The sequence below is a fragment of the Asparagus officinalis genome, chromosome 7 (genome assembly GCF_001876935.1).
Source record: "Asparagus officinalis chromosome 7, Aspof.V1, whole genome shotgun sequence".
Classification (NCBI taxonomy): Eukaryota; Viridiplantae; Streptophyta; class Magnoliopsida; order Asparagales; family Asparagaceae; genus Asparagus; species Asparagus officinalis.
This window is the reverse complement of record NC_033800.1, coordinates 1,435,475-1,459,712: the sequence shown is the minus strand read 5'-3', so window position 1 is coordinate 1,459,712 and position 24,238 is coordinate 1,435,475. Positions and strand designations below refer to the sequence as shown.

At 35.7% G+C, this 24,238-nt stretch overlaps 2 protein-coding genes across 3 annotated transcripts; one reads left to right on the top strand and one right to left on the bottom strand.

Annotated features, from left to right (window-relative positions):
• On the top strand, nucleotides 4,564-14,113 carry LOC109850366 (tubulin beta-8 chain-like). The gene is made up of 3 exons (XM_020420383.1): nucleotides 4,564-5,105; nucleotides 12,852-13,121; nucleotides 13,206-14,113. The coding sequence occupies exons 1-3, from the start codon at nucleotides 4,712-4,714 to the stop codon at nucleotides 13,883-13,885; spliced, it is 1,344 nt and encodes a 447-aa protein (XP_020275972.1). The 5' UTR covers nucleotides 4,564-4,711; the 3' UTR covers nucleotides 13,886-14,113.
• On the bottom strand, nucleotides 15,043-22,751 carry LOC109848864 (L-type lectin-domain containing receptor kinase VIII.1-like). Of its 2 annotated transcripts, none has more exons than XM_020418578.1 (2): nucleotides 21,503-22,751; nucleotides 15,043-15,416 (listed from the first exon to the last, which is right to left on the bottom strand). In XM_020418578.1, the coding sequence occupies exon 1, from the start codon at nucleotides 22,473-22,475 to the stop codon at nucleotides 21,516-21,518; it is 960 nt and encodes a 319-aa protein (XP_020274167.1). In that variant the 5' UTR covers nucleotides 22,476-22,751; the 3' UTR covers nucleotides 15,043-15,416; nucleotides 21,503-21,515. The 2 variants fall into 2 exon arrangements, with proteins under 2 accessions (XP_020274167.1, XP_020274166.1); XM_020418577.1 differs by lacking the exon at nucleotides 15,043-15,416 and adding an exon at nucleotides 15,910-16,700.

The following is a 24,238-nucleotide window of genomic DNA, read 5'->3' as shown; positions in this document are numbered from 1 at the left end:
TGATTTTGAAAAATAAAAATCCGGAATGGAGTCTGTTTTGAAAAACTTATTCGCTGCCTGATCTTAAAGTTGAAGCCTTGAAGGTGCTCTTCTTCTCAAATTCCCCAATAATTTTATTTAATTTGGTTTGAAAGATTTTAGTTCTCATAGATTAGATTCTTGATACCTAAATTCTCAGATTTCTTTTCTTTGAGCAACTAGATTAGTAAATTATCTTAAATCACCTTAGATGTATGTGTTTGTATAATAGTATTCCGAACTTTTGCAGGGATTACAATTGTGATCACAGGGGGTCAGTGAACATTATCTTCTTCTCCTTTATACTGTTTCATTCTGTCTTTGAAATTAACATCATTGTCTTGTGATCAAATACTTTCTTTGGTTACTCATTAATCATGTTGTGGAAAATTTTCTGGTATTTTTATTCATCATATTTTAAATTATTGCTGAGTTTTCATGGAAGTGAATGAAATCTAGCTGAGATAATTGTGGCTGTGTTACAGAGGTGATATGGCAAATGAATATAAGAGGTAGTGAGGAAATGGATGATGGACCTTATCCTGAGCGTCCAGGGGAGCCAAATTGTGCTTATTTTGTTAGAACTGGCCTTTGCAGGTTTGGAATGACTTGCAAATTTAACCATCCTGCCAATAGGAAGTTGGTAATTTTTACACGCCTGCTTGAATGGCTTAGTTTCTTTGATGCTTTGTTCTTGTCCGCTTTTGATCTATTTTTAATTGCATAACAATGAGTTGATGGTTGTTGAATTCCAGTAATGGCATGCTATGATTTTTCTCTGAGCTTCTGTGGAGTACATGTATTATTAATAATATTGGCAATTTAGAACAATTGCAGAGTCTTTACATGTCTTTTGTGATTGCATTCTATGCTTTGAGGTATTTTTTCTATTTTCTTTAGCACACTTATTTGGACTATTGAATTTATGTTTGATGTGTATTTTGTGCATCTCTTTGCAAATTTCTTTGGAATTATTGCAACATGTGTTGTAAAGGCATCATTAAACTGCTGCTAACTGCAATTTTAGTATGATGTTTTGGTTAGTAATTATTGTTCTTCTGAAGAAAGCTATGATTTATTCTATATGTAGCATGGCTATTGCCTAGACCATTTTTGGGGACATGAAAAGTGGAATTTGTTTGTTTTTTTGCTTAGGTCTATCCCCATTAAATTGATATCATATTGTAAGGTTCTCAAACAACATTCATTTGATTAGTTACATTAGACTGCATAGTCCAATGTTCCTTAATGTAGTCGTCAAATTTGTTATCACCACTTCTGGCATCCTATACACTATACATCAGTCAATATTTTTCTGGTTAAATCTCTCTTCCTTCCCTGAGGCGAGCCATAAAGTTTCTCTTCATTTGAGTTGGTTGTCCGTCGTTGTTTAGAATTGATTTTGATAATGATCACAAAAACTGTTATTAGGTACCCCAATTATTAAAATTAAACCTTCACATTATTGAAATCGTTATTAGGCCACCAATTTTCGTAAGGTGATTTAAATAACCCCTCGAAATGCTACTTCTGCTCTTAATTGGAGAGATTGATTTGAAACAACTACTGAGAATTTGGGAAACTTTTATTAATTTCAATAAAACAAGGGGCTAATTTCGATATTATTTAGGAATAAGAGCACCTAATAGCAATTTCACTGATTTGAGAAACCAGTTTCAAAATATTAAATATTTAAAGGAATAATATTAACTCTTGGTATTATTTCTTGCTCATCTTTATTTAATTCTAATAGTATTTCATTGATGAATGAATTCTAAATATTCGGTTCACTTCCACAACTAATCTTTTAGAAATCGTGCTTAGTAATTATGTATGACTAGGAATGCGTTGCCTTATTCTTCATGAAATTATTAACATTTTGTGGGAATTTGTAGGATTTGAGCTTACCGTTTGTGATTCAGATTTATGTAGGATTGAGAGATGTCACAATATATGATGCAACTAGTGAGGATGCAGTCAGTGTATGTAAGCATATAATTTCCTAGATGTATTTACTTATTTTAGCAGTTTTGAAGTTCTCACCTTTGTGATTTAGATTTTCTTGGACATTTGAATTTTAGGTTATTTTCAAAAAAAAAAAAATCTTTGGTCCAGTAATGTTTTTTTATTAATTTATTCAGATTTTAAGTTGACTTCATCATATTTCTAACTACAGACTATATTGGATATAATACTTCATAAAAATGTTATCTGGAAATGTCAAAGAAAAAGATTTTGAAAAACAATTAATAATCGGACGGATTTAAGCCTTGATTTATTTTTAATATACTGTTCATGATAGTGATTCATAAGGACCCAGTATGAAATTATTTAATCTCTAACTTTAATATAAACTTTTGTGCTGTTTTTATTGATCAATGATCATATATAATTAAATTTCAAATTCGATATATAAGGGGGAATAAGCTAATTAGGAAATTTATAGACTAATGGTTGCTTACTTGATGGATCGATTGTCCATTCTTTCCCTTTTGGTTGTACATAGATTTTCTTATGTACGATGCTTCTCTCTCCTCTGTACTATATGATCATAGTTTTGCTCTTCTACCAGCTTCTTTTGCCTTCTATTTTGTTATTTGTGGGATATAGATTTTTGCCATTATGGACTGGAAATGATTATTTATGTAGTGTTGTTTTCTAATTCTCATTAGTTGATGAAATCAGATGTTTTTATTTTTTATTTTCTGTAATTTCATTGGATTTTTTGCAGTTTAATTAGTTGAGTCTTTACTTAAGGTGTGATGGTTCTGAATTTATTTTTACAATATGTTCTACTCTATTTGCAACATGTCTACATCTTGCCTTTTTTTGGTTTTGGATGTGTGTATACCGAAACCTGAAAATGAAATCAACAAGCAGCTGAAAACTGTTCTAAACTATAAATGCATGTCTCTTTGATGTTCATTGATATATCCACTTACCAATACAATTTTATAAATTGTTAGGTAAAGTCTTCTATATGTTGTAGCTTGTCTTCATAGTAGCATGCATCTTAAGACATTTCTAGTGATAGTTTAATCTCTATATATTATAAACTATATTTATGATTTACTCTCTGGATAATGAAGTATACCATATTAGATATGCTGAAGATTTTTTTGGTATATTTATTTTTTAAGATTTAAGCAAATGACACCTAATTAAGCTAATCTTTTATATGTTGCAACTTTTCTAGATATTGGTATATTACTTAAACAGGGGTTATTTTACAATTGTTGCATGGTTAAAGAGTTGTTTGGAAACATTGCAGCCCACTGTTCTTTTGGATTGTTCCCTAAGTTTTGAATCTTGACAGAAACTATATAGCATGTGTAAGTGAATCTGATTGAATATTGCTTGAATATCTATTCTTTTTTCTTTAATTGAGATTAATTATTGAACAATTTTAATGATTGTTGCTTCAAAACTTTTCTTCTTATGAATATTACTGAATATCTACTCTATTTTATTTTAACAAGAACCGTTTATGATTTTATTGAACACTGACATGTCTACTCTTTTACTCTTCTTCAAGAACAGTTCATGTGTTACTTTTTTCAAGAGCCCTTAATGACATTTTTCTATGTGGAAAAATATTGACAAATCCGTGCATCGCACGGGTCTGAAACTAGTTATATATTATTTCATGATGTTCTGTGACAAATTTGGTTAATTGTTAGTTATGTGGTGACACCTATCCTTTGAAATCTTAGATTTGACGCTGCCTCTCGCTAGAAAAAAAAGAAGAACGTTATGAAATAGTGTTTTTAAGAAGTAATTTGCAAGTAATAGACTTCTTTTTCATGAGAGCAAGTTTTTAAGAAGTAATTTGCAAGTAGCAGTCTTCTTTTTCATGAATTAAAGGGAACTAAGTGCTAATAGATGAGCTGAGGAAAGTTTGGTGCAACTCAGAGCATGTTTGCTATATCCACTCCCAAACAGTAATTTTGGGAGTTGGATTGTCGAAAATGCCCTTTTGATGTTGAGGGTGTTTCTGGAATGGACTTGGCCTATTTTGGTTTGGGAGAAGGGCAATTTAGTCCTCACACCCCCCAAAGTTACTGTTTGGGAGTGTGAATAGTTGGACTCAACTCAGAGGCATAAATAAGAGGGGCTGTGTGCAATTTACTCTATGGAATATTGATATGTAAACGGGCAGGGCATATAATGGGCTCGCTTGATAGTTATAATACCATGAAAATTTTGCAGGGTGAAAATTGGATAGGCCCAACAATCTTAAGCCACATCTTGGGCCTGTACATAATAAGTCTGCATCTTTTATGGGCCGTTTGAATATAGAAACGGGCGCTACCACAACGAGAACCCAGTTAATCCAACCTAAACATTCCTACAAAGGGCATTTTCGTCAATGCATTTCAAACGTCCGTTGCTCCTCGATATTCTGACCAGCCACGTTTCCCTTTCTACCCTGTCGCCCAGCTGTTCCCACCCTTTCAAAATTCAAAATCCCACATAAATACAACCGTCCCTTCCATCATCCAAACTCATCTCGTCCGTCCATCTTCACCAATTTCAAATCCCTCAATCAACCAACCAAATCAAAAACCCCTTTCGCGTCCGCTCCGTCAAAAAATTACTATTTAAAACCCCTCCCCCAAATCGCCTGCCCTAATTAACTTCTAATTTCTCTCATCTTTTTCCACCGTCTTCAAGCTCAAGGAAAGGGGGAGAAATGAGAGAAATTCTCCACATCCAAGGCGGCCAATGCGGTAACCAGATCGGGTCCAAGTTCTGGGAGGTCGTGTGCGCAGAGCACGGGATCGACGCCACTGGTCGATACCATGGCGACTCAGATCTGCAGCTCGAGAGGGTGAACGTCTACTACAACGAGGCCAGCTGCGGCCGCTTCGTCCCGAGGGCGGTGCTCATGGATCTGGAGCCTGGAACCATGGATAGCATCAGATCTGGGCCCTACGGCCAGATCTTCAGGCCGGATAACTTCGTGTTTGGTCAGTCTGGGGCTGGGAATAACTGGGCCAAGGGTCATTATACAGAGGGAGCGGAACTGATTGATTCGGTTCTTGATGTTGTGAGGAAGGAGGCCGAGAACTGTGATTGCTTGCAAGGTATAATTTCTCTAGAGCTTGATTTGCTCTAGTTAGATCTATGCGGTATTTTGGATTGTTTGCTCATCAGGTGTTTGATGCTCTTTCATGGTTAATGTTTGTTATATTCTGGCTTAGAGCAGCTCCAACGGGGAGGCTGCATTTTGCAACCTCCTCAAAGAATATTCTCATGCATATTCTGATTTAGAGGGTGCACTCCAACCACCCTCTTTATATGAAACTCCATTTAAAATATATATTATTAAATAAGTATTTATATAATGCTTTAAATAATTTTGAAAATATAAAAATATAAACTGATAAAAAAATTATATGAATTAATTTAAAATATAAAATATATTATAAATTAATATTAAAATTATAATATATAATATTTAAATAAAATTAATTGTCTTTAATGAATTGATAATAAGAAATAGATAATAGCCTTTAAAAAAACTGAAGTTAAAAAAAAAAGATAATGTGCGGTTCATTTAGAAAGAATCGAAAAATAATTGGAAGTGAGGTATCGGTGGAGTTGGCCTGAAAATGCAGTTCCAGAAAAATCTTTTAAAAACCAAAAAATATAGCATACTATTTGGAACAATCTTCATAACTACTCCGAAGTCCAATTCTCACTCCATAATGAGTTACAGTTTGTCGAAAGTGATAAAATTTTTTATATTAAATTCAGCGGTATTATACAGGAAAATAAAGTACATGAAAAAAAATTAAAAATCGGGCAGATCATTTCCTCCAGATCCACCGTTTCTATAGTCAAATATTGCGTATTGACTTTCTGCACAACTATATTCAGGATTAGGAATATCAGATGAAGAACCTTTGGTTGTGTTTTTATTTAAAATCTCTTGTTTTTTAATTCAAAAATACTCGCGGTATGAAGGATCAATTATAGTATCAAGATTAATTAATATAATTTTACTTTCCTGTCGTTCTCTTTGAAAATCTAAATTTTTCTTATCATTTTTGGCCCTTAACATCATAATTTGATGCATTGTCATTCTATCATTTTCTCGTTGTCCATTACTTTTTTTTAAATATCAACAATTTCTTGATTATTTTTATTGAGAGTTTCAAAGTCAAAGTTCTTTTCAATTGCCTGTCGCCTCATCTTTTCTCTTTCTTCCTTCATGTCAACCGACTTATTGACATATCGTCGTCATTATGAGTATATCCCTCATTATCGTCATTTAAGTTGATGACAGGAGAACTTGAATCTGATCCTTGAGATAAGCGGGACTTTAAAATTTTGGAAGTTGCAGGCGATCTGACACTTATATTTGCTCATTTCTCTGCATCTTTTAAAATTGACCAAAGTTGCAGGCGATCTGACACTTATATTTGCTCATTTCTCTGCATCTTTTAAAATTGACCAAACATGATCAAATAGAAACCCCTTTCTTATATTTGCTCATTTCTCTGCATCTTTTAAAATTGACCAAACATGATCAAATAGAAACCCCTTTCTCTATTCTGAATCTTTTGTAAATATTATCCTAGCACGTTTAATCTTCCACAATGGAGGAAGAAGCAAGTATTAATATCTTGATAATAGATGTTAATAATCAAAATTTTTGTTATTTAAGTACTTACAATGTCAAGCTCAAAAACACTGTTTCGATTTAGGCGCTCGACTTGTCGAATGCATCATCGAACTTTACTGATGACATTCATAATTAATTGCATTCGGCATGAGAGAGATTTTGGAGTCATTTGAGCAGCACAAATATTGAAAATCCTTTCATGAAATAAAGCAGAAATTCGTTCACACGGCTTGTCCTTCTTTTGATTAGAACCCATGACTGGGTCTTGAGAAATTTTGAGTCACGTGGCGCTTAAAATTTGATCTTCTTGTAAAAAAGATTTTTCACAATTAGATGCTATAATCTAAGGAGATAAAGTTGTCGAGGATAATACTATTATGATAGAGGAATGCAAAGAGTTATGAATATAGAATAAGAAGAGTTGTGGTGAAGATATAAAAATTGTGTAAATATTTATAAAGATATTTCGGGTAGAAATTATTACCGAGGAGAAACCAATGCAAGGAGAATCCAATGTAATGAGTCTCCAACGCGAAAGGAATCCAATGTGGAAAGTCTCCAATACCAGGAGAATCCAATGTGGAAAGTCTCCAATACCAGGAGAATCCAATATGGTGAGTCTTCAACACGAAAGGAATCCAATGTGGGGAGTCTTCAACACGCGAGCGGCCAAAGCGTATTGGCTTAGTTCCTCTTGAGAGAGATAAGTCATTATTTCATTATTAGAGGCATATACGCGAGCTAAGATTTCATCTTCATTCTCCCATTGTGTCTTATCTTCCTCCCAATCTTTAATGTACTGAGAAAATGTTTCATTGTTAGAAGAAGAAGAAGAAGGTAGATGTGACGATCCAGCTCCATAGTTCATTGTTGAAGAAGTTGTTTATAGAAATAAAATATAAGTTGTGAGTTGTTTAGAGATGGATATAATGTCATTATATAATATTTCTCCCCGCATAGGATTCTTTTCAACATTGGATTCTTTCCAGCATTAGATTATCTCTGTGTTGGATTCTCCCCCACATTAGATTACTTCCGTGTTGGAGTCTTCCCCCATTGAATTCCCGTGTTGAGTCTCCCTATACTAGATTCCTGCCAGCATAGAGTCTCCTCACATTAGATCCTTGCCAATATTGGATTCCTTCCGTGTTAGAGACTCCCCACATTGGATTACTTTCGTGTTGGAGACTCACTATATTGGATCTTGGTGTTGGAGACTCACTATATTGGATTTTTCTGGTGTTGGAGACTCCCCACATTGAATTCCTTTCGCGTTGAAAACTCCTCACATTGGATTCTACTTGCATTGATTTCTCCTCAGTAATGATTTCTACCCGAAGTATCTCTATAAATACTTGCACAATTTTTATATCTCCACCACAACTTTTTTTTATTCTATATTCATAACTCTTTGCATTCCTCCATCATAATAATATCGTTCTCAACACTTTATCTCATTAGATTATGTGATCCTATCGCGAAAATTCTTTTTTATAAGAAGACCAAATTTTATGCGTCATATGACTCAAAATTTCTCAAGACCCAATCATGGGTTCTCAAGACTCAATATCGTTCTCAACACTTTATTTTATGAAAGGATTTTCAATATTTGTACTGTTCAAAGGACTCCGAAGTCTCTCTCATGCCGAATGCAATTAATTATGAATGCGAACAGTAAATTTTGAAGACGCATTCAACAAGTTGAGCGCTTAAATTCAAGCGGTGCTTCTGAGCTTGATATTTTAAGTATTTGAATAACAAAAATCTTGATTATTAACATCTATTATAATATTATTAATACTTGTTTATTCCTCTCTTGTAGTAGATTAAACGTGCTAGGATAATATTTGTAAAAGATCCAGAAGAGAGAAAGGGGTTTTTATTTGATCATGTCGGTCAATTTTAAAAGTGTTAGATCGCCTGCAACTTCCAAAACTTCAAAGTCCCGCTTATCTCAGGGATCAGATTCAAGTTCTTCTGTCATCGACTTAAATGACGATAATGAGGGATATACTCATAATGACGACGATATGTCAATAAGTCAGCCGACATGAAGAAAGAAAGAGAAGATGTGGAGGCGGAGGCGACATGCAATTGAAAAGGACCTCGACTTTGAAACTCTTAATAAAAATAATCAAGAAATTGTTGATATTTTTAAAAAAAAGTTCTGTACAACGAGAAAATAATAAAATGACAATGCACCAGATTATGATGTTAAGGGAACAACAGGAAAGTAAAATTATGTTAATTAATCTTGATACTATTACTGATCCTTCGGAACGTGAGTATTTTTGAATTAAAAAAAAACAGATTTTAAATAGAAATACAACTGAATGTTCTTTAAATGATATTCCTAATCCTAAATATAGTTATGCAGGAAGTCAATACAGAATACCTGACTGCAAAAGCGGTGGATATGAAGGAAATGACATGCCTGATTTTTAATTTTTTTCCATGTACTTTATTTTTTTATGTAATGCCGCTGAATTTAATATATAAAACTTTATCATTTTCGGCAAACCGTAACTCATTATGGTGTGAGAATTGGACTTCGGAGTAGTTATGAAGATTGTTCCAAATATTATGCTATATTTTCTATTTTTTAAAAAAAATTCTAGAACTGCATTTTCGGGCCAATTCCACCAGTATCCTGTTTCTAATTATTTTTCGGTTCTCTCTTAAATGAACCACACATTATCTTTTTTTGCTTTCGGTTTTATTTTTAAAGTCTCTTATCTATTTCTTATTATCAATTCATTAAGATAATCAATTTTATTTTAAATATATGATTATATTATAATTTTAGTATTAATTTATAATATATTTTAAATTAATTTATATAATTTTTATCATTTTATATTTTTAAAATCATTTAAAGTATTATATAAATAATTATTTAATAATATATATTTTTAAATGGAGTTTCATATAGAGGTGGTTGGAGTGTGCCCCCCTCTAAAACAGAATATTCTTTGGGGAGGCTACAAAATGCTTGCAGCCTCCCCATTGGAGCTGCTCTTATGGCTGAAATCCTATGATTGTGGTCAGTTTGATGTTGGGGGTTTGGGTATTGATCTAGTTTTCTAAATGACCATCAATCATCGTCAAAATTTCTTTTGAAGTGAGGGTCTCCCTGCATGGTCGTATATGGAAATGCTTATTGCGCTACATCTATAGTAATAGTAATATGGACATGCCTATTGCCCTACACTTGTGGTAATTTGGTAACATTGGAATGACAAAGGGGGATGACCTGTCCTATAAATGTAGTGGGCGTCATATAAAGCAGACTTTAAGCAAGGTGGTTTTTTTTAACGTGTGCGTGGTTTTTTTTAACGTGTGCCTACCAGTAACAATAAAGGTGGACAAGCAAACACTGTACCCTGTTGAAACATCCAACTGAGAAAAATAGTGAAAGATTATATCCTCCTTTGAAGTGATGGTTTCCAATTTATAGGCTTCTAAAAATTGGGCGCTAAATTTACTTGGCTTGCTCATCTAAGAAGTTAGCTTGGATTGACAACAAGTCAACTAAGATAAGTTACTTTTAGAAACTGTTTTCTAACAGTCCCTCACAATCACGATGTGCCTAGCTACTTTCATGAAGATCAAAATATTCATAGTTGAACAACAATAATAATGGCAAGGTGGTATTGCAGTAGAAAGCTTAACTGCTATGAATATACACTTGGTATAAGTATAAGCTTTATTAAACAGTAATGAAGTACTCGTTCAAGGCTAAGTCCACAATGCACTGTGCTACTTCTCAATAGACCTAAGCTTCAATTGACTTAAGTGGGAGTCTGAAGTTTAAGGGAACCAAGAACCATTGGGATACTTGTGGCGGATTGTTAGAAACAGTCTAGAATGTTAACTTGCTTTTAATAAATGGAAAACCAAGTTAACTTGCTTTCCAAGCAAGCTAAGCTGAGTTACTTTGCTGAACACGCCAAGGTAACTTTCCAAAATTTGGAAAGAAATCTTGTATATCGAGAAGCATTGCTTCTGAGGAGGGCTAATGCAACTTGTTTGTGTAAGTAAATAGGACACTAGTAGTTCTGCAAGTCCATAGATTGGAGTAGGTTTGCAACTAAAACATTTGTTTTGTTATAGTGTAGTACTAAAGAGTGCTTAAGTTCTTCCGGAATTACTCAGTCTTTATCTTACTAACACAACAAAATACCTAATGCCAATATTGAACTTGTTTGTGGATAAATAGCACGAGGTATCCAAGGTGTGTTGGGATAAAATATAGTGTCTTGTGGTTTTCTCTTGGAGAAACTATCTACTGGATTATGTCCACTGGACAGCTGGTGGTCTAAGAGGGAAGAACTTTTAAATTGGTTAAGCAAGAGGTTATAGTTTAAGTATTTCTTTTAAGCTTTTACCCCTCTTGGATCATCATCTGTCTAGTTGACATGGTCCGCTAAATAATTTCTCCGTATAGTATATATGATGCTAAATTCAGCTTATAGTCTAATTGAGTTTTAAATTTTATGCTAGACCCAAGTTGGCTCTCTTGTTTAAATTCAATTCCTAAATGAGTGGTTCTAAGTGAGAACATGATCTTCCTAACCTTGGATCCAACTTAATTTGTGACGAAGTTTATGAAGTGACCAGGTTCTGATATGCATTTATTTGGATATGCCCAAGTCATTTCAGTATTTTTAACTTGTTGAAAGGGCATAATGCATACAACTTTTTGAGCATTTAAGCCTACTTTCTACGCTGGTGGCATTAATTGGGGATGTAGAACTTCATTTTGCTAAATCCAGCATTACACATTCCAGCAATAGAAGGTACTCGGTGCTCGGAAAGTTTCCTGTAATGCCTTTTCCCTCTCATCTTTTACTGTCTTGTTGTCATTCTACCTGTTAATGTCTTGTGTTAAGCCATATCGTTTCACTAGGACTAAAACAGGATCGTTAACCATATCAGACTACCTCCTAGGTCAAAATGTTTATATGTGAACCCTAGGCTTAGTTTTGCTAACCTATGATTGGACTTTAGGCTTTAGCTAGTTAAGTTTAGGGAGAGGTGGTGGCAAAGAGCCAGTAACTGCACTTCTGCCCAATGTTCTTCTTTAGTCAATGGTAAACATCAATTTTCTTGTCTTCTTTTTTATTTGTAGAGAACTCAGGTATACCTGAGGGTTGTTCAGTACATATACTTCCAATTTCGGTTTACGAATATTTATTCATTTACCAAAATAATAATGATAGTAACACCAATGTTGGTGGACCTTGAAATTGACTTGGAAGTATATTATTCTAAAATTGCTTCCCATTGCGACCCCAGTATTGTACTTAGTACGTCAAGCTGGGGGAGAGTTGAGGGTGTCCACAAGGCCCATAGGTGATGGCACATGTTAGCCAATGTGCCTGTTTGTCAAAGGCTAACATCAATTTTATCACAAGTTTCGAACTTCTTGTTTACTTGTAATTTTTCTTTTTTAATGGCATATTATATTTTCGTTGTTTTATTCTCATCAATCAATCAATTATCGCTGTCATGAGTAGCATGTTTTCTTATTTAATTGTTTTGTAATAACATTTTGGTGGGCATCTACGATGTTTGCTTTCTTTAGTTATCCTTGCACTTTGATATTCAATGAAGATGCTTATGGGGAAATTCTGGACTGAGATGCTCTACATAGTTACATGCTGCAACAAGCCTTAATTCATTTTTCACAGAATAAAAATTATGAAGAAGTAATATAGTTTCATTTATCTTGTAGCTATATTACTATTATAACATTTTGATCCTGGAAGAATCTCTTGGTTTTCTTGCTTATTCTTTTAACACTATTGTCCTAATATTATTTTAAAGTTTATTGAGTATATGTAACATTCTAGTGGGCATCTGTGATGTTGTCTTCCTTTAGTTATCCTTGCACTTTGATATTCAATGAAGATGCCTCTGGGAATTTATGGACTGAGATGCCCTACATAGTTACATGCTGCCACAAGCCTCATTTCTTTTTTCACAGAATAAAAACTATGGTTATCTTGTTTCGGTTTATCTATAGCTTATAGTATTATCATGACATTTGGAGCCTGGACGATTCTCTTTATGTTCTTACTAAATTTGTTTTCACTATTGTTATCGTATTAGTTTACTGGTACATTGAAATAAATAAAAATATTTTAGCCATGTAACTTCTTATTATCATAATTAACTTCATCTTTTTGTAAACAATCAGGATTTCAGGTGTGCCATTCCCTTGGAGGAGGAACAGGCTCAGGAATGGGAACCTTACTGATCTCAAAGATCAGAGAAGAGTACCCTGATCGCATGATGCTCACATTCTCAGTTTTTCCATCTCCTAAGGTCTCTGACACAGTTGTTGAACCTTACAACGCAACCTTATCAGTCCACCAACTTGTAGAGAATGCTGATGAGTGCATGGTCCTTGACAACGAAGCTCTTTATGACATCTGTTTTAGAACCCTGAAGCTCTCTACTCCTAGCTGTAAGCCTCACTTTCTCCCTTGTTTTCAGCTCGATTCTTATTTTATTTTACTGTTGCCTAAGCTTGTTGTTGCCCTTTCAACAGTTGGAGATTTGAACCATCTTATTTCTGCAACGATGTCTGGTGTGACATGCTGCCTTAGGTTCCCTGGTCAACTGAACTCTGACCTTCGAAAGCTTGCAGTTAACCTCATCCCCTTTCCTCGTCTTCACTTCTTTATGGTGGGATTTGCTCCTTTGACCTCTCGTGGATCTCAGCAGTATCGCTCACTCACAGTCCCTGAGCTCACTCAACAAATGTGGGATGCCAAGAACATGATGTGCGCTGCAGACCCAAGGCATGGGAGGTACCTCACTGCCTCTGCCATGTTCAGAGGCAAGATGAGCACAAAGGAAGTAGACGAGCAGATGATTAACGTCCAGAACAAAAACTCTTCATACTTTGTGGAGTGGATCCCGAACAATGTGAAGTCAACGGTGTGTGATATACCTCCTACTGGATTGAAGATGGCTTCTACGTTTATTGGGAACTCGACTTCTATTCAGGAAATGTTTAGACGAGTTAGTGAGCAGTTCACTGCTATGTTTAGGAGGAAGGCCTTCTTGCATTGGTACACAGGAGAAGGGATGGATGAGATGGAGTTTACTGAAGCGGAGAGTAACATGAATGATTTGGTTTCCGAATACCAGCAGTACCAGGATGCTACTGCTGATGAAGAAGAGTATGAAGATGAAGAAGGTGAAGAAGAGATGTATGAGCAGTAATTCATTCAGCACAATGGTTTTAATGTGCTGCAACTACCAGTTGCATGTTTACAATATGGCAGTAGTGCTTATTTTCTTTCTCTAGGTAACTAGCAATGACTTGAGGGTATCTGTGTATCTTCCTGATATGAATAGTGTGAAGGTTCTTCGAAATACTATGTGGAATATGTGTGGCTTTGTGATATGAATAGTATGAAGCTTCTTCGAATACTATGTTGAATTTTCATATGTGGTGGTTATGTTATCATATATTTGTTATCATATATTTGAAGTTGTGTCAACTAAAATGATGTGTTCTGTGTGTATTGTGATGGGAGAAAAGTCATGATTAGACTTGAACATGTCTCAACTAAAAATTTTGCTTTCTTATTTGGTTCACGTGCTTTATGTGCTGAAGAATGACTAGTGCTCTACTGCCCTCTAGGTAGGGTTGTCAAACCGTATCCGTATCCGAGGAAATATCCGTAACTGATACGAATATGGTTATTCAAATCTATAACCGATAGGATATGGTTACGAATATGGTTTTGTAGTGAAATATCTGTATCCGTATCCGAAAATATCCGAATACATATTGGTCATACCCGTTCGATGGTTTCGATTCTTAGATTATGGATTTGTGGTTAAGTTTGATGATTAAGATGTCTAATCCTAGCTTTTCAATCATAATGAACATATTAACGAACTCTTTTTGTATCACATGACTATATTTTTCTAAATACTATCTAGTTTTCTCATATCCTTTTTGTATCCGCATGCATATCCGTTTATATATCCGCATCTATATCCGTAACCGTATCCGATTTTGACGGATATGGATATGAATTTTTCTTACCGACGTATATCCGTATCCGTATCCGAGATGGATAAGCGGATATGGATATGGTAAGTGCCATATCCGAGCCGTATCCGCTCCGTTAACACCCCTACCTCTAGGTATCAAGTCTGAACATGGCTTATATTGTATTTAAAATAGATTAAAAAAAATAACATCGCTACGTGAGTCCACATTTCAGCGCATAAAAAAAATACTCAACTTGCATTGGCAGAGACTTTAAGACCAGCGTATACCAATGTATTGACTTCTGAACATCTACGCAGAGGAAAAAGAAAGGCAAGCAAACATATTATGTAAGAAAGGATAAGAGTTAATAGTGTCTGAATTAGTGCCAACTGCTTGCTTGCATAAGAGTTATAGTGTCTGAATTAGTACCAACTGCTTGCTTGCGTGGATTACATCCTTGCTAGCTCGCTCAGAGGGTTTAGAGTGGGAAAGATGCAATTCAAGGCAAATGTCTACTTATACGTAAATTTATTTCTCTTGAGGAAAGTGAGAACTCTAATATTCAACAAGTTGAAAATTGAAGTTGCTGCCGCCCGCAAATTTGTGGAGCTTGTAAAGTTTGCGGTGTATCAGAGCAACCTTCCCATTTTCACATGAAAAACTTGGAAACATAAAGAATGTTGGATTTGTGAAGCTTCTACCGGCAAACGAATCAGCGCATAATGCAAATGGAAGTATGTATATCTCCTGAAAGTCAAAATTTGAGTTAGTTACAGGAAAGTATTATCTCTCTCTTTTTTCTCTTTTTTCTCTTTTTCTTTTTACGCTGCTTACTAAGGGAACCGCCATTTTCCCCCAAGTAAAGGATACATATCCAAAGACAGTTGCCGAAGAAAGCATGCACACTGCACCAACTAAGATAGCTCATGAAAATATATGCTCCTAAACTAAGCTTTTGCAACTTACGCGTAAATTCTTGGAAAAGATCTACTTAATAAACAAAGAGAAGGGATGTTCTTCGACTCTGGATGCACGTTAAGACCATGAAACAGACACATATCAAAGAAAGCTTGTTAACCACAATCTATCATTATTCCATATCCATCAGAAAAGATTAAACGTGAAACAGTAATAGAATGCACGCCAAACACACTGAAAACACAATAGTTTCTATTTTTTTTTTATGTAGAGCCTAGAATTTTTACAAGCTTCCACAAAGTGACGTTTTCTAACATCAAGTGCAAAAACAACCTAAACGGATGTATGAACGCATAATCCAACACGAAGCATTTCATGCTCAAGAAGTTGAGATTTGAAGCCAGCATCCCTTGAAATAATACAACATTTCCATTATCACAAACTGATGTCCAGGGACAACAAGGGTTATCCCTTTATCAATTCCTCCCTCCCCAGCAAGAATAATGAGCATCCATTTATGAATTTTTCATCCTATGACAGCACATAGAAACTACACGCTCGTGAGGAAATACTGCTTTTACACTAAGGCTCTGTTTGGTTCGATAGAAAGTGAGAGAAAGAAAAATAAAATAAAAACGAAAGTGAGTTTTTGCTGTTTGGTTTGAAAGAAAACAAAAAATAAAAAGAAAATCATTTTCACTGCAGAAAAACCGATAGCTATTTTTCCTTTTAAGTTTTCTCTCCGCTGCCCAGGTGAAAACGAGGGAGAGAGACGGAATCGGTCGCTCGAGCCTCCGACTTTCCCCGATCGATCAATCTCCACTCTCTCCAAAACTCTGACCGATCAATCTTCTCTCTCTCTCTTCCCTCATTCTCTCCAAAACTCCGACCGATCAGTCTTCAAAACGCTAGTTTAACTTTGCCTAAACCCTAGTTCGACGCCGACCGAAGCTTTGACACCGATCAAATCCTAGTTTGACGCCGATCAAACCGGGACTGTAGCTCTCCAAAACTTCTCAGATTTCTACAAAAAATCGAGACTGTAGCTCTCTGATCTGGTTCCGACTTTCTCAAATTTGCTGAAGATTAGAGTTCTCCTCTCAGATCTCTCTCCTGTGGAAATGAATATAGCAAAGAAAAAACTCATCGATTCATCAGTTGAGGTAAAAAAAAATTTCGATTTTCATAGCATCATACGTTATAGTTGCAACTAGCTTTTGGTCTACAGTTTATTTTTTTAATTTGTCTTTGAGGTTGGTGTTCGTAGGTCATAGCTAAGGGAGATTATACTAGTTTTTTTAAAAAAAAATTTGAGTTGAATTAGTTCAAATATCAGATTGTTGTGCGATTGTTTTCGAAGGCTTTTGTTCTGACTAAATTTATCTCTGGGGATAAATTTTTTGAGAGACACTGAGTTGCGTTTTGTTGTGTGGGAATTGAAGTTGTTGCAGGATGGTAGTGCATCACATGCAGAATCTTTAATGCATTCTTCAATTTTCTTTATCTGCTAGAAATGAATGTGTACATGTCGAATTACCTTGTTCTGGAGTCAATTTATTTAAAACTTAATCTAAAAACAAATTCTTTTCGAGTAATGTACTGTTCTGACATCAACATGTGCTTTAAAAATCATTGATTTGGTGTGTTGTTAAACATTGCTATGATTGCTATGAGGTCTACAGCATAAAACTCTACACTACTAAGCTTAGACATTGGATATGCTATTTGGTTTGGGTCATGTTTTTGTTCTTTGTGCATGAAGCATATATTTTAAAATAATTATCTTGCAACTTATATCTTCTTTTGTTCCTCATCTTCCTTCAATTGATAAGAGGAGCTTTACTTCTTCACTTCCTAGCACTTCCATCACTATCAGCCTCTTCATTACTAATCTTGGTCTTGATACTAAGACATCACTTCATCATGTACGAAAAACATCAGTTACAACAAAATGTTCTAGTACTGACAATCATTAATCTTATTATCTGCAACATCTGGCAGCTTGATATTTGATATAGGATGAATATGCATACACATCGCACGTATAGCTGCGTCAACAGTGTGTCAAGTAGGCTTTTTGTCATTCCCACGTGCAGCATCGCTATTAAAAAGTTACTTGTGGAGTTAACATTTGTTCTCTTTGTTTGACTCATTTCACTCACATTAAAGATTTACCTTTGACTATGAACTTTAGGGTTTAGTTTGTGACGTGCTTACTAGAGGAAGTGTTTGAATTTGTAGACAAAAGAAGATGATGAATGGGCTATACAAAGGAAAAGGATAAAACATTCAGCTGACTGCATATGCAGATGCTATTATGGCGATTAATATCTACCAAGTGGAGTATATAGATAGATCTATCTTAGCTCAAATAGATGAACATAGGAACTTACAGGAGGCTAAGAACTAAACCTTGAATATTAGCATTTAGAATCTTTGTTCCTTTCTTTTTTATGTGGCTGAAATTTTTGTGGCTGATATATTGGAAATTAGGGGTCATATTTTTTTATGATGTTAACTCTGACTACTTTATTTTTGATCTGTAGATCATTATTTTAACCTGATGCATGTATCTGATCATGGGCTAATTTGTTTACTGTACCCCCACCCCCCCCCCCCCGCGGCTTAAAAGTGCAGTCACATTGACATACATAATGAGAGTCCAACTGGTAGTAGGACCATAAGATGTCAACTTGAGTCAACTTTAGGAAAGCAAGGCAAAAAGCAGTCTTTGTTCTGACTTGCAAATCATATGATCACTTCCTAATGAATCTCCACATATCTGTAGAATTTATACTGATCAAATGCTGAAACAATATTGTACATAAGGATGCATTGATGTTCCCATCTGTTTGATCATTAGTAAGGATGCTTTCTCGGGTTCAGTATCTACCACTTCCACAGCTTTGAAATTACTTGGATGATTACCTCTTAGTTTGCTTATTTGATGTTGCAAAAACCTTTGTGATTTACGCATTATGTACTCCACAAATGAGTTTTTACTTCTATAACACTTTGCTGTTAAGTGTAGCAAGCTACAGGTAAATCTCTTTTCATGCTTACTTGAATTGAATTCTCTGTTAAATTTAAAACTTCTGGATGAAGAATACATATTGAATTTTGTTGTGCTCGACTATCTTAGTTAATACAATATCCTATGGTAAGACTATGCAGCTTCATATGTTGATAATAGAACTTGCCTGTTTTTGCCGACATTTGCTCATAAAGTGACCTGTTTCAGGGTGAGATACTGTGAGCTGATTTTGTTAAGGGTCAGTTATGTAGTGAAGTTACTGTACAAGTGTGTTCTTTTACTGGAAATATGTTTTTTTATGGCATATTTTTGCTTCCGCCTTTGGGTACAGTTGTTGCCATTAGTTGTTCGTATGTCAAATTTTTCATTTTTTTACGGTGCCCAGGCATGTACAATGCCCTGTTTTATGATTATAATTTCTCTCCTTTATCTGTATCTTCTTTACTTGGGCTCTCTGTTTGTTTACTAAGTCAAATTCTGCTGTGGATATAAGTTAAATCCTCTGCGCCTGAATCTTAGTACTAATAAGTTATGTAATTGTTTTACGAGTGCTATTATAACAAATGATGTTATCCCTGCAGATGCACTTGCTCTCACTGCATAGCAATATGCATCTTTTCATGTCATAAAGATCTCACTGCAATAGTAGGTCTCAACTTAGTTGGTGACTATATTAATTAGATCTCTTAACATTTACAGTAGTTACAGTAGTTAAAATTGCTTGTTATGTAAGTTTTACTGAAAATTTCTGTATGTCCATTCTGTACAAAGACTCAACTCATTAGGTGATAAGAAAACATGGGGACAGTTTTTCTATATATTAACTACTAAGTAGGCAGCTTACCTGCCCATTTTGTTTTCTAATGGATGTACAACTCTTGGCAGTATGCACAGTGGAAGAGTCTAATAAATGATAAATCACATGGAAGAGAAGTGAGATGCATGGTGTGCAACGCTGAGCTAGTTCTACTGATTTTTTTTTCTGTTTTAACATTCCCTTTCATTCGGCTGCTTCTGTATGCCCAAGAGCATGAAATTTTTTTTTTAATTAGGCTGACACCTTAGCCCTTACCTTATCAGAGAGATACCTGGTTGTCTGTTGAGTTGTTAAGAAGTTTATGCAGGCATTCTACTTAGTTATCTTGGTATCTGAGGTGCTTCTCAGCAATTTCCAGTGGCAAGAAAAGTAGCTGCTAGCACATGGTTAGGTTTAGTAATAATTGCAATTGATAGAATTAGGAATAAACAACACACAGAGAATGATCAAGCCTACTGTTATCACCTACTATCAGTACGAATTCAGGAGCTGTTTAAGTCTAGACCGAACGATTCTTTCAGTATCCATGTCCGCAATCGATCTATGCTCGTTACAACTGTTTGCAAGTTAGTATCGTAATGTTAAGTTTGTTACTTAGCAACTATTTTTGCTGTTGATTAATTTCACTAGTAGTACCAACCCCTATGCAACCACTTATAATGCTAGTTTTGGCCGTCTACAAGTCACTTCCATCATTTCTGATGATTAGTCTTAAGAAAAGAACCATAATACGACGAGTGATAGTTGCATTTTGCTTCTAAAAGAATGTTAAGACTTCCTTTTATAGGTTTTTGATGTTAATATTCTACTTATTTGAATTTTTTTGAATTAATTTCAGGGATGAAGGATGCAGGATTGATGTTTTGATGGGCTCACTAACGTCAAAAACCAAGGACTTCGACATATTTTTCTCTCTTTGGTTAAGATTCTCTATATGAAATTGATTGCAATAGACTTTGTTAGTTAAGATCTTCTATATGAAATTGATTGTAATAGACTTTGTGACTAGAAATTGATTATACTATATATTAGGAATATCATGACATTTACTTTAGATTTGTTTTGGTTCTTTCATTTACCTTTCTTTTTGCAAATATTATGTGTGAGAAATGTTATTTCTTTAATTAGTGGAATTGTGGTTGTGCTTCTGCTTGTTAATATTTACTGATTTTGAATAATTATGCTTGAACTGCATCATTGTCTAGAGCTTATTCAGAATCATCTTTTAACTTACAAGTCCAAGACTATGTAAGATTATACGCAAATGAGAGTCATCGTAAATTTGATTAAATTTTCTTGAGTTAAGATTGTGCAAATATGTTCGGTAACTTATAATTTTTTTGAAAATATGATAGAATCACAATTTAATTTAATTATTTTGTAAATTATTTAAAATCTAAATTTAACTCCAAAAAATATGAATTAAAATTATGTTGTAATAATTTTCTTCCTCTTTTTTTCAGAAAGGTAACCAAACAAGAGAAAATGACTTTCTTCTAAATTTTCTTCTAACTTTCCTTACAATATTCTTTCTAACCAAACAATGAAAAGAATATCATTTTCTTTTATTTTTCTTTTCCTTTCTTTTTACTTTCTCTTTCTTTTTCTTTTCTCTCCCTTTCTCTCAAACCAAACATAGCCTAAGAGTTTTCAATTTACCCAACAACTCTTGGCGAAAAGGAAAATCCATTTTGATGGCAAACATCATATATTTATGTAAACACTTGGTAGGAGGTGCTGACACATCATGAACCACACAGAGAAGGGATACACATCATTAACCACTCGTGCATAGCATGAAGTTTGACAAGTCGTATAGCTACAGACTACAGTTATCCCAATCCCATGAAAAGTAATAAGCATAGCCTCAGGAGTCAGGACCATCAATTGAACATCATTAAGCATTAAACATACTGGAATACAACAGTTTCTATTCATGATGGAAAGCCTAGCATTTGCAGAAACTTGGCACACAAAAGCTAAGCTTTCCATCGGATCACAAGACATTCAAGTACAAAAAACAGGATACGGAGACACAGACGTATATTACAACAAAACACTCACCTCAAACCTCCTCCTATTTCCCAGCAACATCAACAGCTTTGAATCCATCCGAGTCAATCTTCTCACTTTCATACTCTATGGGAGAAACTGGATGCCTCTTGACAACCTTAGATCTCAAGAAGAACACAGCAGATGCCAGCAGAGCTCCAAAAATAACACCAACGAACAAAGCCACAACGATTTTCCAAGGAGAGCCTCTTCTCATAGGAAGCAAAGGGTCCTCGTAAGACCGCACAGTGACCGAATCAGGATTCAGAGGCTCAGAATGCATTTGATAAGGGGCTCCGTGCGTAACGTTGAAGCTCCATGAGTAGACATTGCTCGTTCGAGAAGCACCTTCACCTGAAGAGCTAATGCCAACATACATTGCCTCCCTCCATAGAGCATTCGATAAATCAACCGGGCAGGAGGCCAATGATTTCTCAGGCTTCAAATCCCTAGATTTGCTGATTTTCACTTCGATCATCTTCGAAGCCCCGTCGTAATCAATCCAAGAGTGCAACTTCTCCTCACTACTCAGAACCAAGCTGCTACTTTTCACAGGAATCGCGCCACCAACATCGAACGCTATGCTGCTCGCACCAGCAGCATTGGTAGCAGCGAGTTTCACGACTAGAAATCTTGGGTTAACCTCGGCTTCTTGAGAAATATTACTCGGAACCAGCAAGAATGCTAGGTTTTGACCGTAACCGGCCGAGATTGAGAAAGAGAAATAGGTTGAAAACCCAGGGTTTGTCCCAAAAAACCTAAACGGTTTCCTGCACATCATCCTCCCTTTACCAAACATCAGAACCGTGGAATTTCTGACCTCGGCGTCACCATAGAGGGCGATTTCAGACCCAAACCTTTGATCGTTCTCAAACTTTTCGAAGGACAACGAGAAGGGGAGCTTCTCGTCAACTGATCCCATGCTCAGAGCGGAGAAGCAAAGCAACAGGAAGATAGCGTACCCCGATAAGAGAAACGGCGCCATGGCTGAACTGTTAAAAGCTCCGGTGATTTCTCTGGCCCCTAGGCTCGTCCCTCGCTGGGGCCTTTTACCACTGCTCCGCAAAGGTGAGATCTTTTTTTACTGGCATTGACTGGGGGTCAATCGATAGTGGAGGGGGGGCAGTAAATGAGAGTGGATCTGGGTTTAGCGTTAGGGTTTCGGGAATAGGGAAAGAGTAATGGCGAAGCTTCGAAGCCTAGAGAGGAATCTCACTCCGCTCGATCAAAAGCGAAAGTTAGGAGAGAGGAGAGAGAAAAGAGGGAGAAAGGCTGTGGTCACTCGAGATTGTAAACTTTATAGAAAACCCCTCGTACTATAAAATATTTATAAAACAGAGCCCCACTTTGTCGCATTAATAATAGAAAATCTAATCTATTATTATTACTCGGCTTTAGACGGTGGAAGGGTACCTACCGTTGGCTTCCATTATAGAACCTTTTTATAATCTAATGGAGATAGTACTCTTGGTTTTCAAATTAAATACTTCTACTCATTAAAATGAACAGGAAAGTTTCTAGGTACTCGGAGGATCATATGAGATTATGCCCGTATGGAATAACTATGATTGTCATACCATTCGAATACGATAAATATGATTCTTTTTATGATAAAAGCAAGGAAAAATTGCTTCAAGGTCCCAAAATCCAAAAAGTCATGTGACCCAGCCCCTCATACTTTTGGTTATGTGCTGCAGCCCCAAAATTTTGAAATTTTTTTGCCCAAACCCCTCCATCATGACTCCAGCTCATGGTTTCCTAAAAAACCTAATTTTACCCCTCCCAAAATCACTGTCATCTTCCCCCCAAAATCACACTTCTTCCTCCTCTTCCTTCCCCATCTCCTACCTCCCTCCTCTGTCTCCTTCCTCCGCCGCTTCGACCCCCCCCAGTCCTACAAGAGCTTCGTCAAGTCCTTCCGCCTCCTCGACGGCGACTCCCCCCTCACCGCCGGCTGCCTCCGCGAGGTCCGCCTTATCTCCAGCATCCCCGCCGTCAGCAGCACCAAGCACCTCGAAATCTTCGACGACGAGAAGAAGGTCATGAGTTTTAGGATCATGGGAGGCGAGCACAAGCTGAGCAACTACAGGTCATGAGTTCTAGATTCAAGGCAACCCTTTCTTCCAAATTTCAGTCATTAATATGTACTGCAAATGTGGGTGCTTGATCGATGCCCACAAAGCGTTTGATGAAATGCCTGTTAAAGATATGGTCAACACGGCTGCGCTTATAACTGGTTACTCACAGAATGATCATCCTAAAGAGGCATTGGAGTTGCTTCCTAAAATGCTCGTACTTGGATTGAAACCTAACGAGTTTACTTTTGCGAGCTAAGGCCACTAGTTTAACTATTTTAAGGTGCTTGTTAACTCTATTCAGGTTCATGTTAACTATTTTAAGGTGTTTGTTAACTATATTCAGGTTCATGTTAACTATTTTAAGGTGCTTGTTAACTATATTCAGGTTCATGTTAACTATTTTAAGGTGTTTGTTAACTATATTCAGGTTCATGTTAACTATTTGAGGGTGTTTGTTAACTATATTCAGGTTCATGTTAACTATTTGAGGGTGCTTGTTAACTATATTCAGGTTCATGTTAACTATTTTAAGGTGCTTGTTAACTCTATTCAAGTTCATGTTAACTATTTGAGGATGCTTGTTAACTATATTCAGGTTCATGTTAACTATTTGAGGATGCTTGTTAACTAATTCAGGTTCATGTTAACTATTTGAGGGTGCTTATTAACT

What these genes read in the sequence shown, in the direction of transcription:
- LOC109848864 (XM_020418578.1), bottom strand. Translation starts at nt 22,475, where the DNA reads ATGGCGCCGTTTCTCTTATCGGGGTACGCTATCTTCCTGTTGCTTTGC.
- LOC109850366 (XM_020420383.1), top strand. Translation starts at nt 4,712, where the DNA reads ATGAGAGAAATTCTCCACATCCAAGGCGGCCAATGCGGTAACCAGATC. An exon ending in GAACTGTGATTGCTTGCAAG is followed by an intron (nt 5,106 to 12,851) that starts GTATAATTTCTC and finishes GTAAACAATCAG; the next exon opens with GATTTCAGGTGTGCCATTCC. An exon ending in GAAGCTCTCTACTCCTAGCT is followed by an intron (nt 13,122 to 13,205) that starts GTAAGCCTCACT and finishes CCCTTTCAACAG; the next exon opens with TTGGAGATTTGAACCATCTT.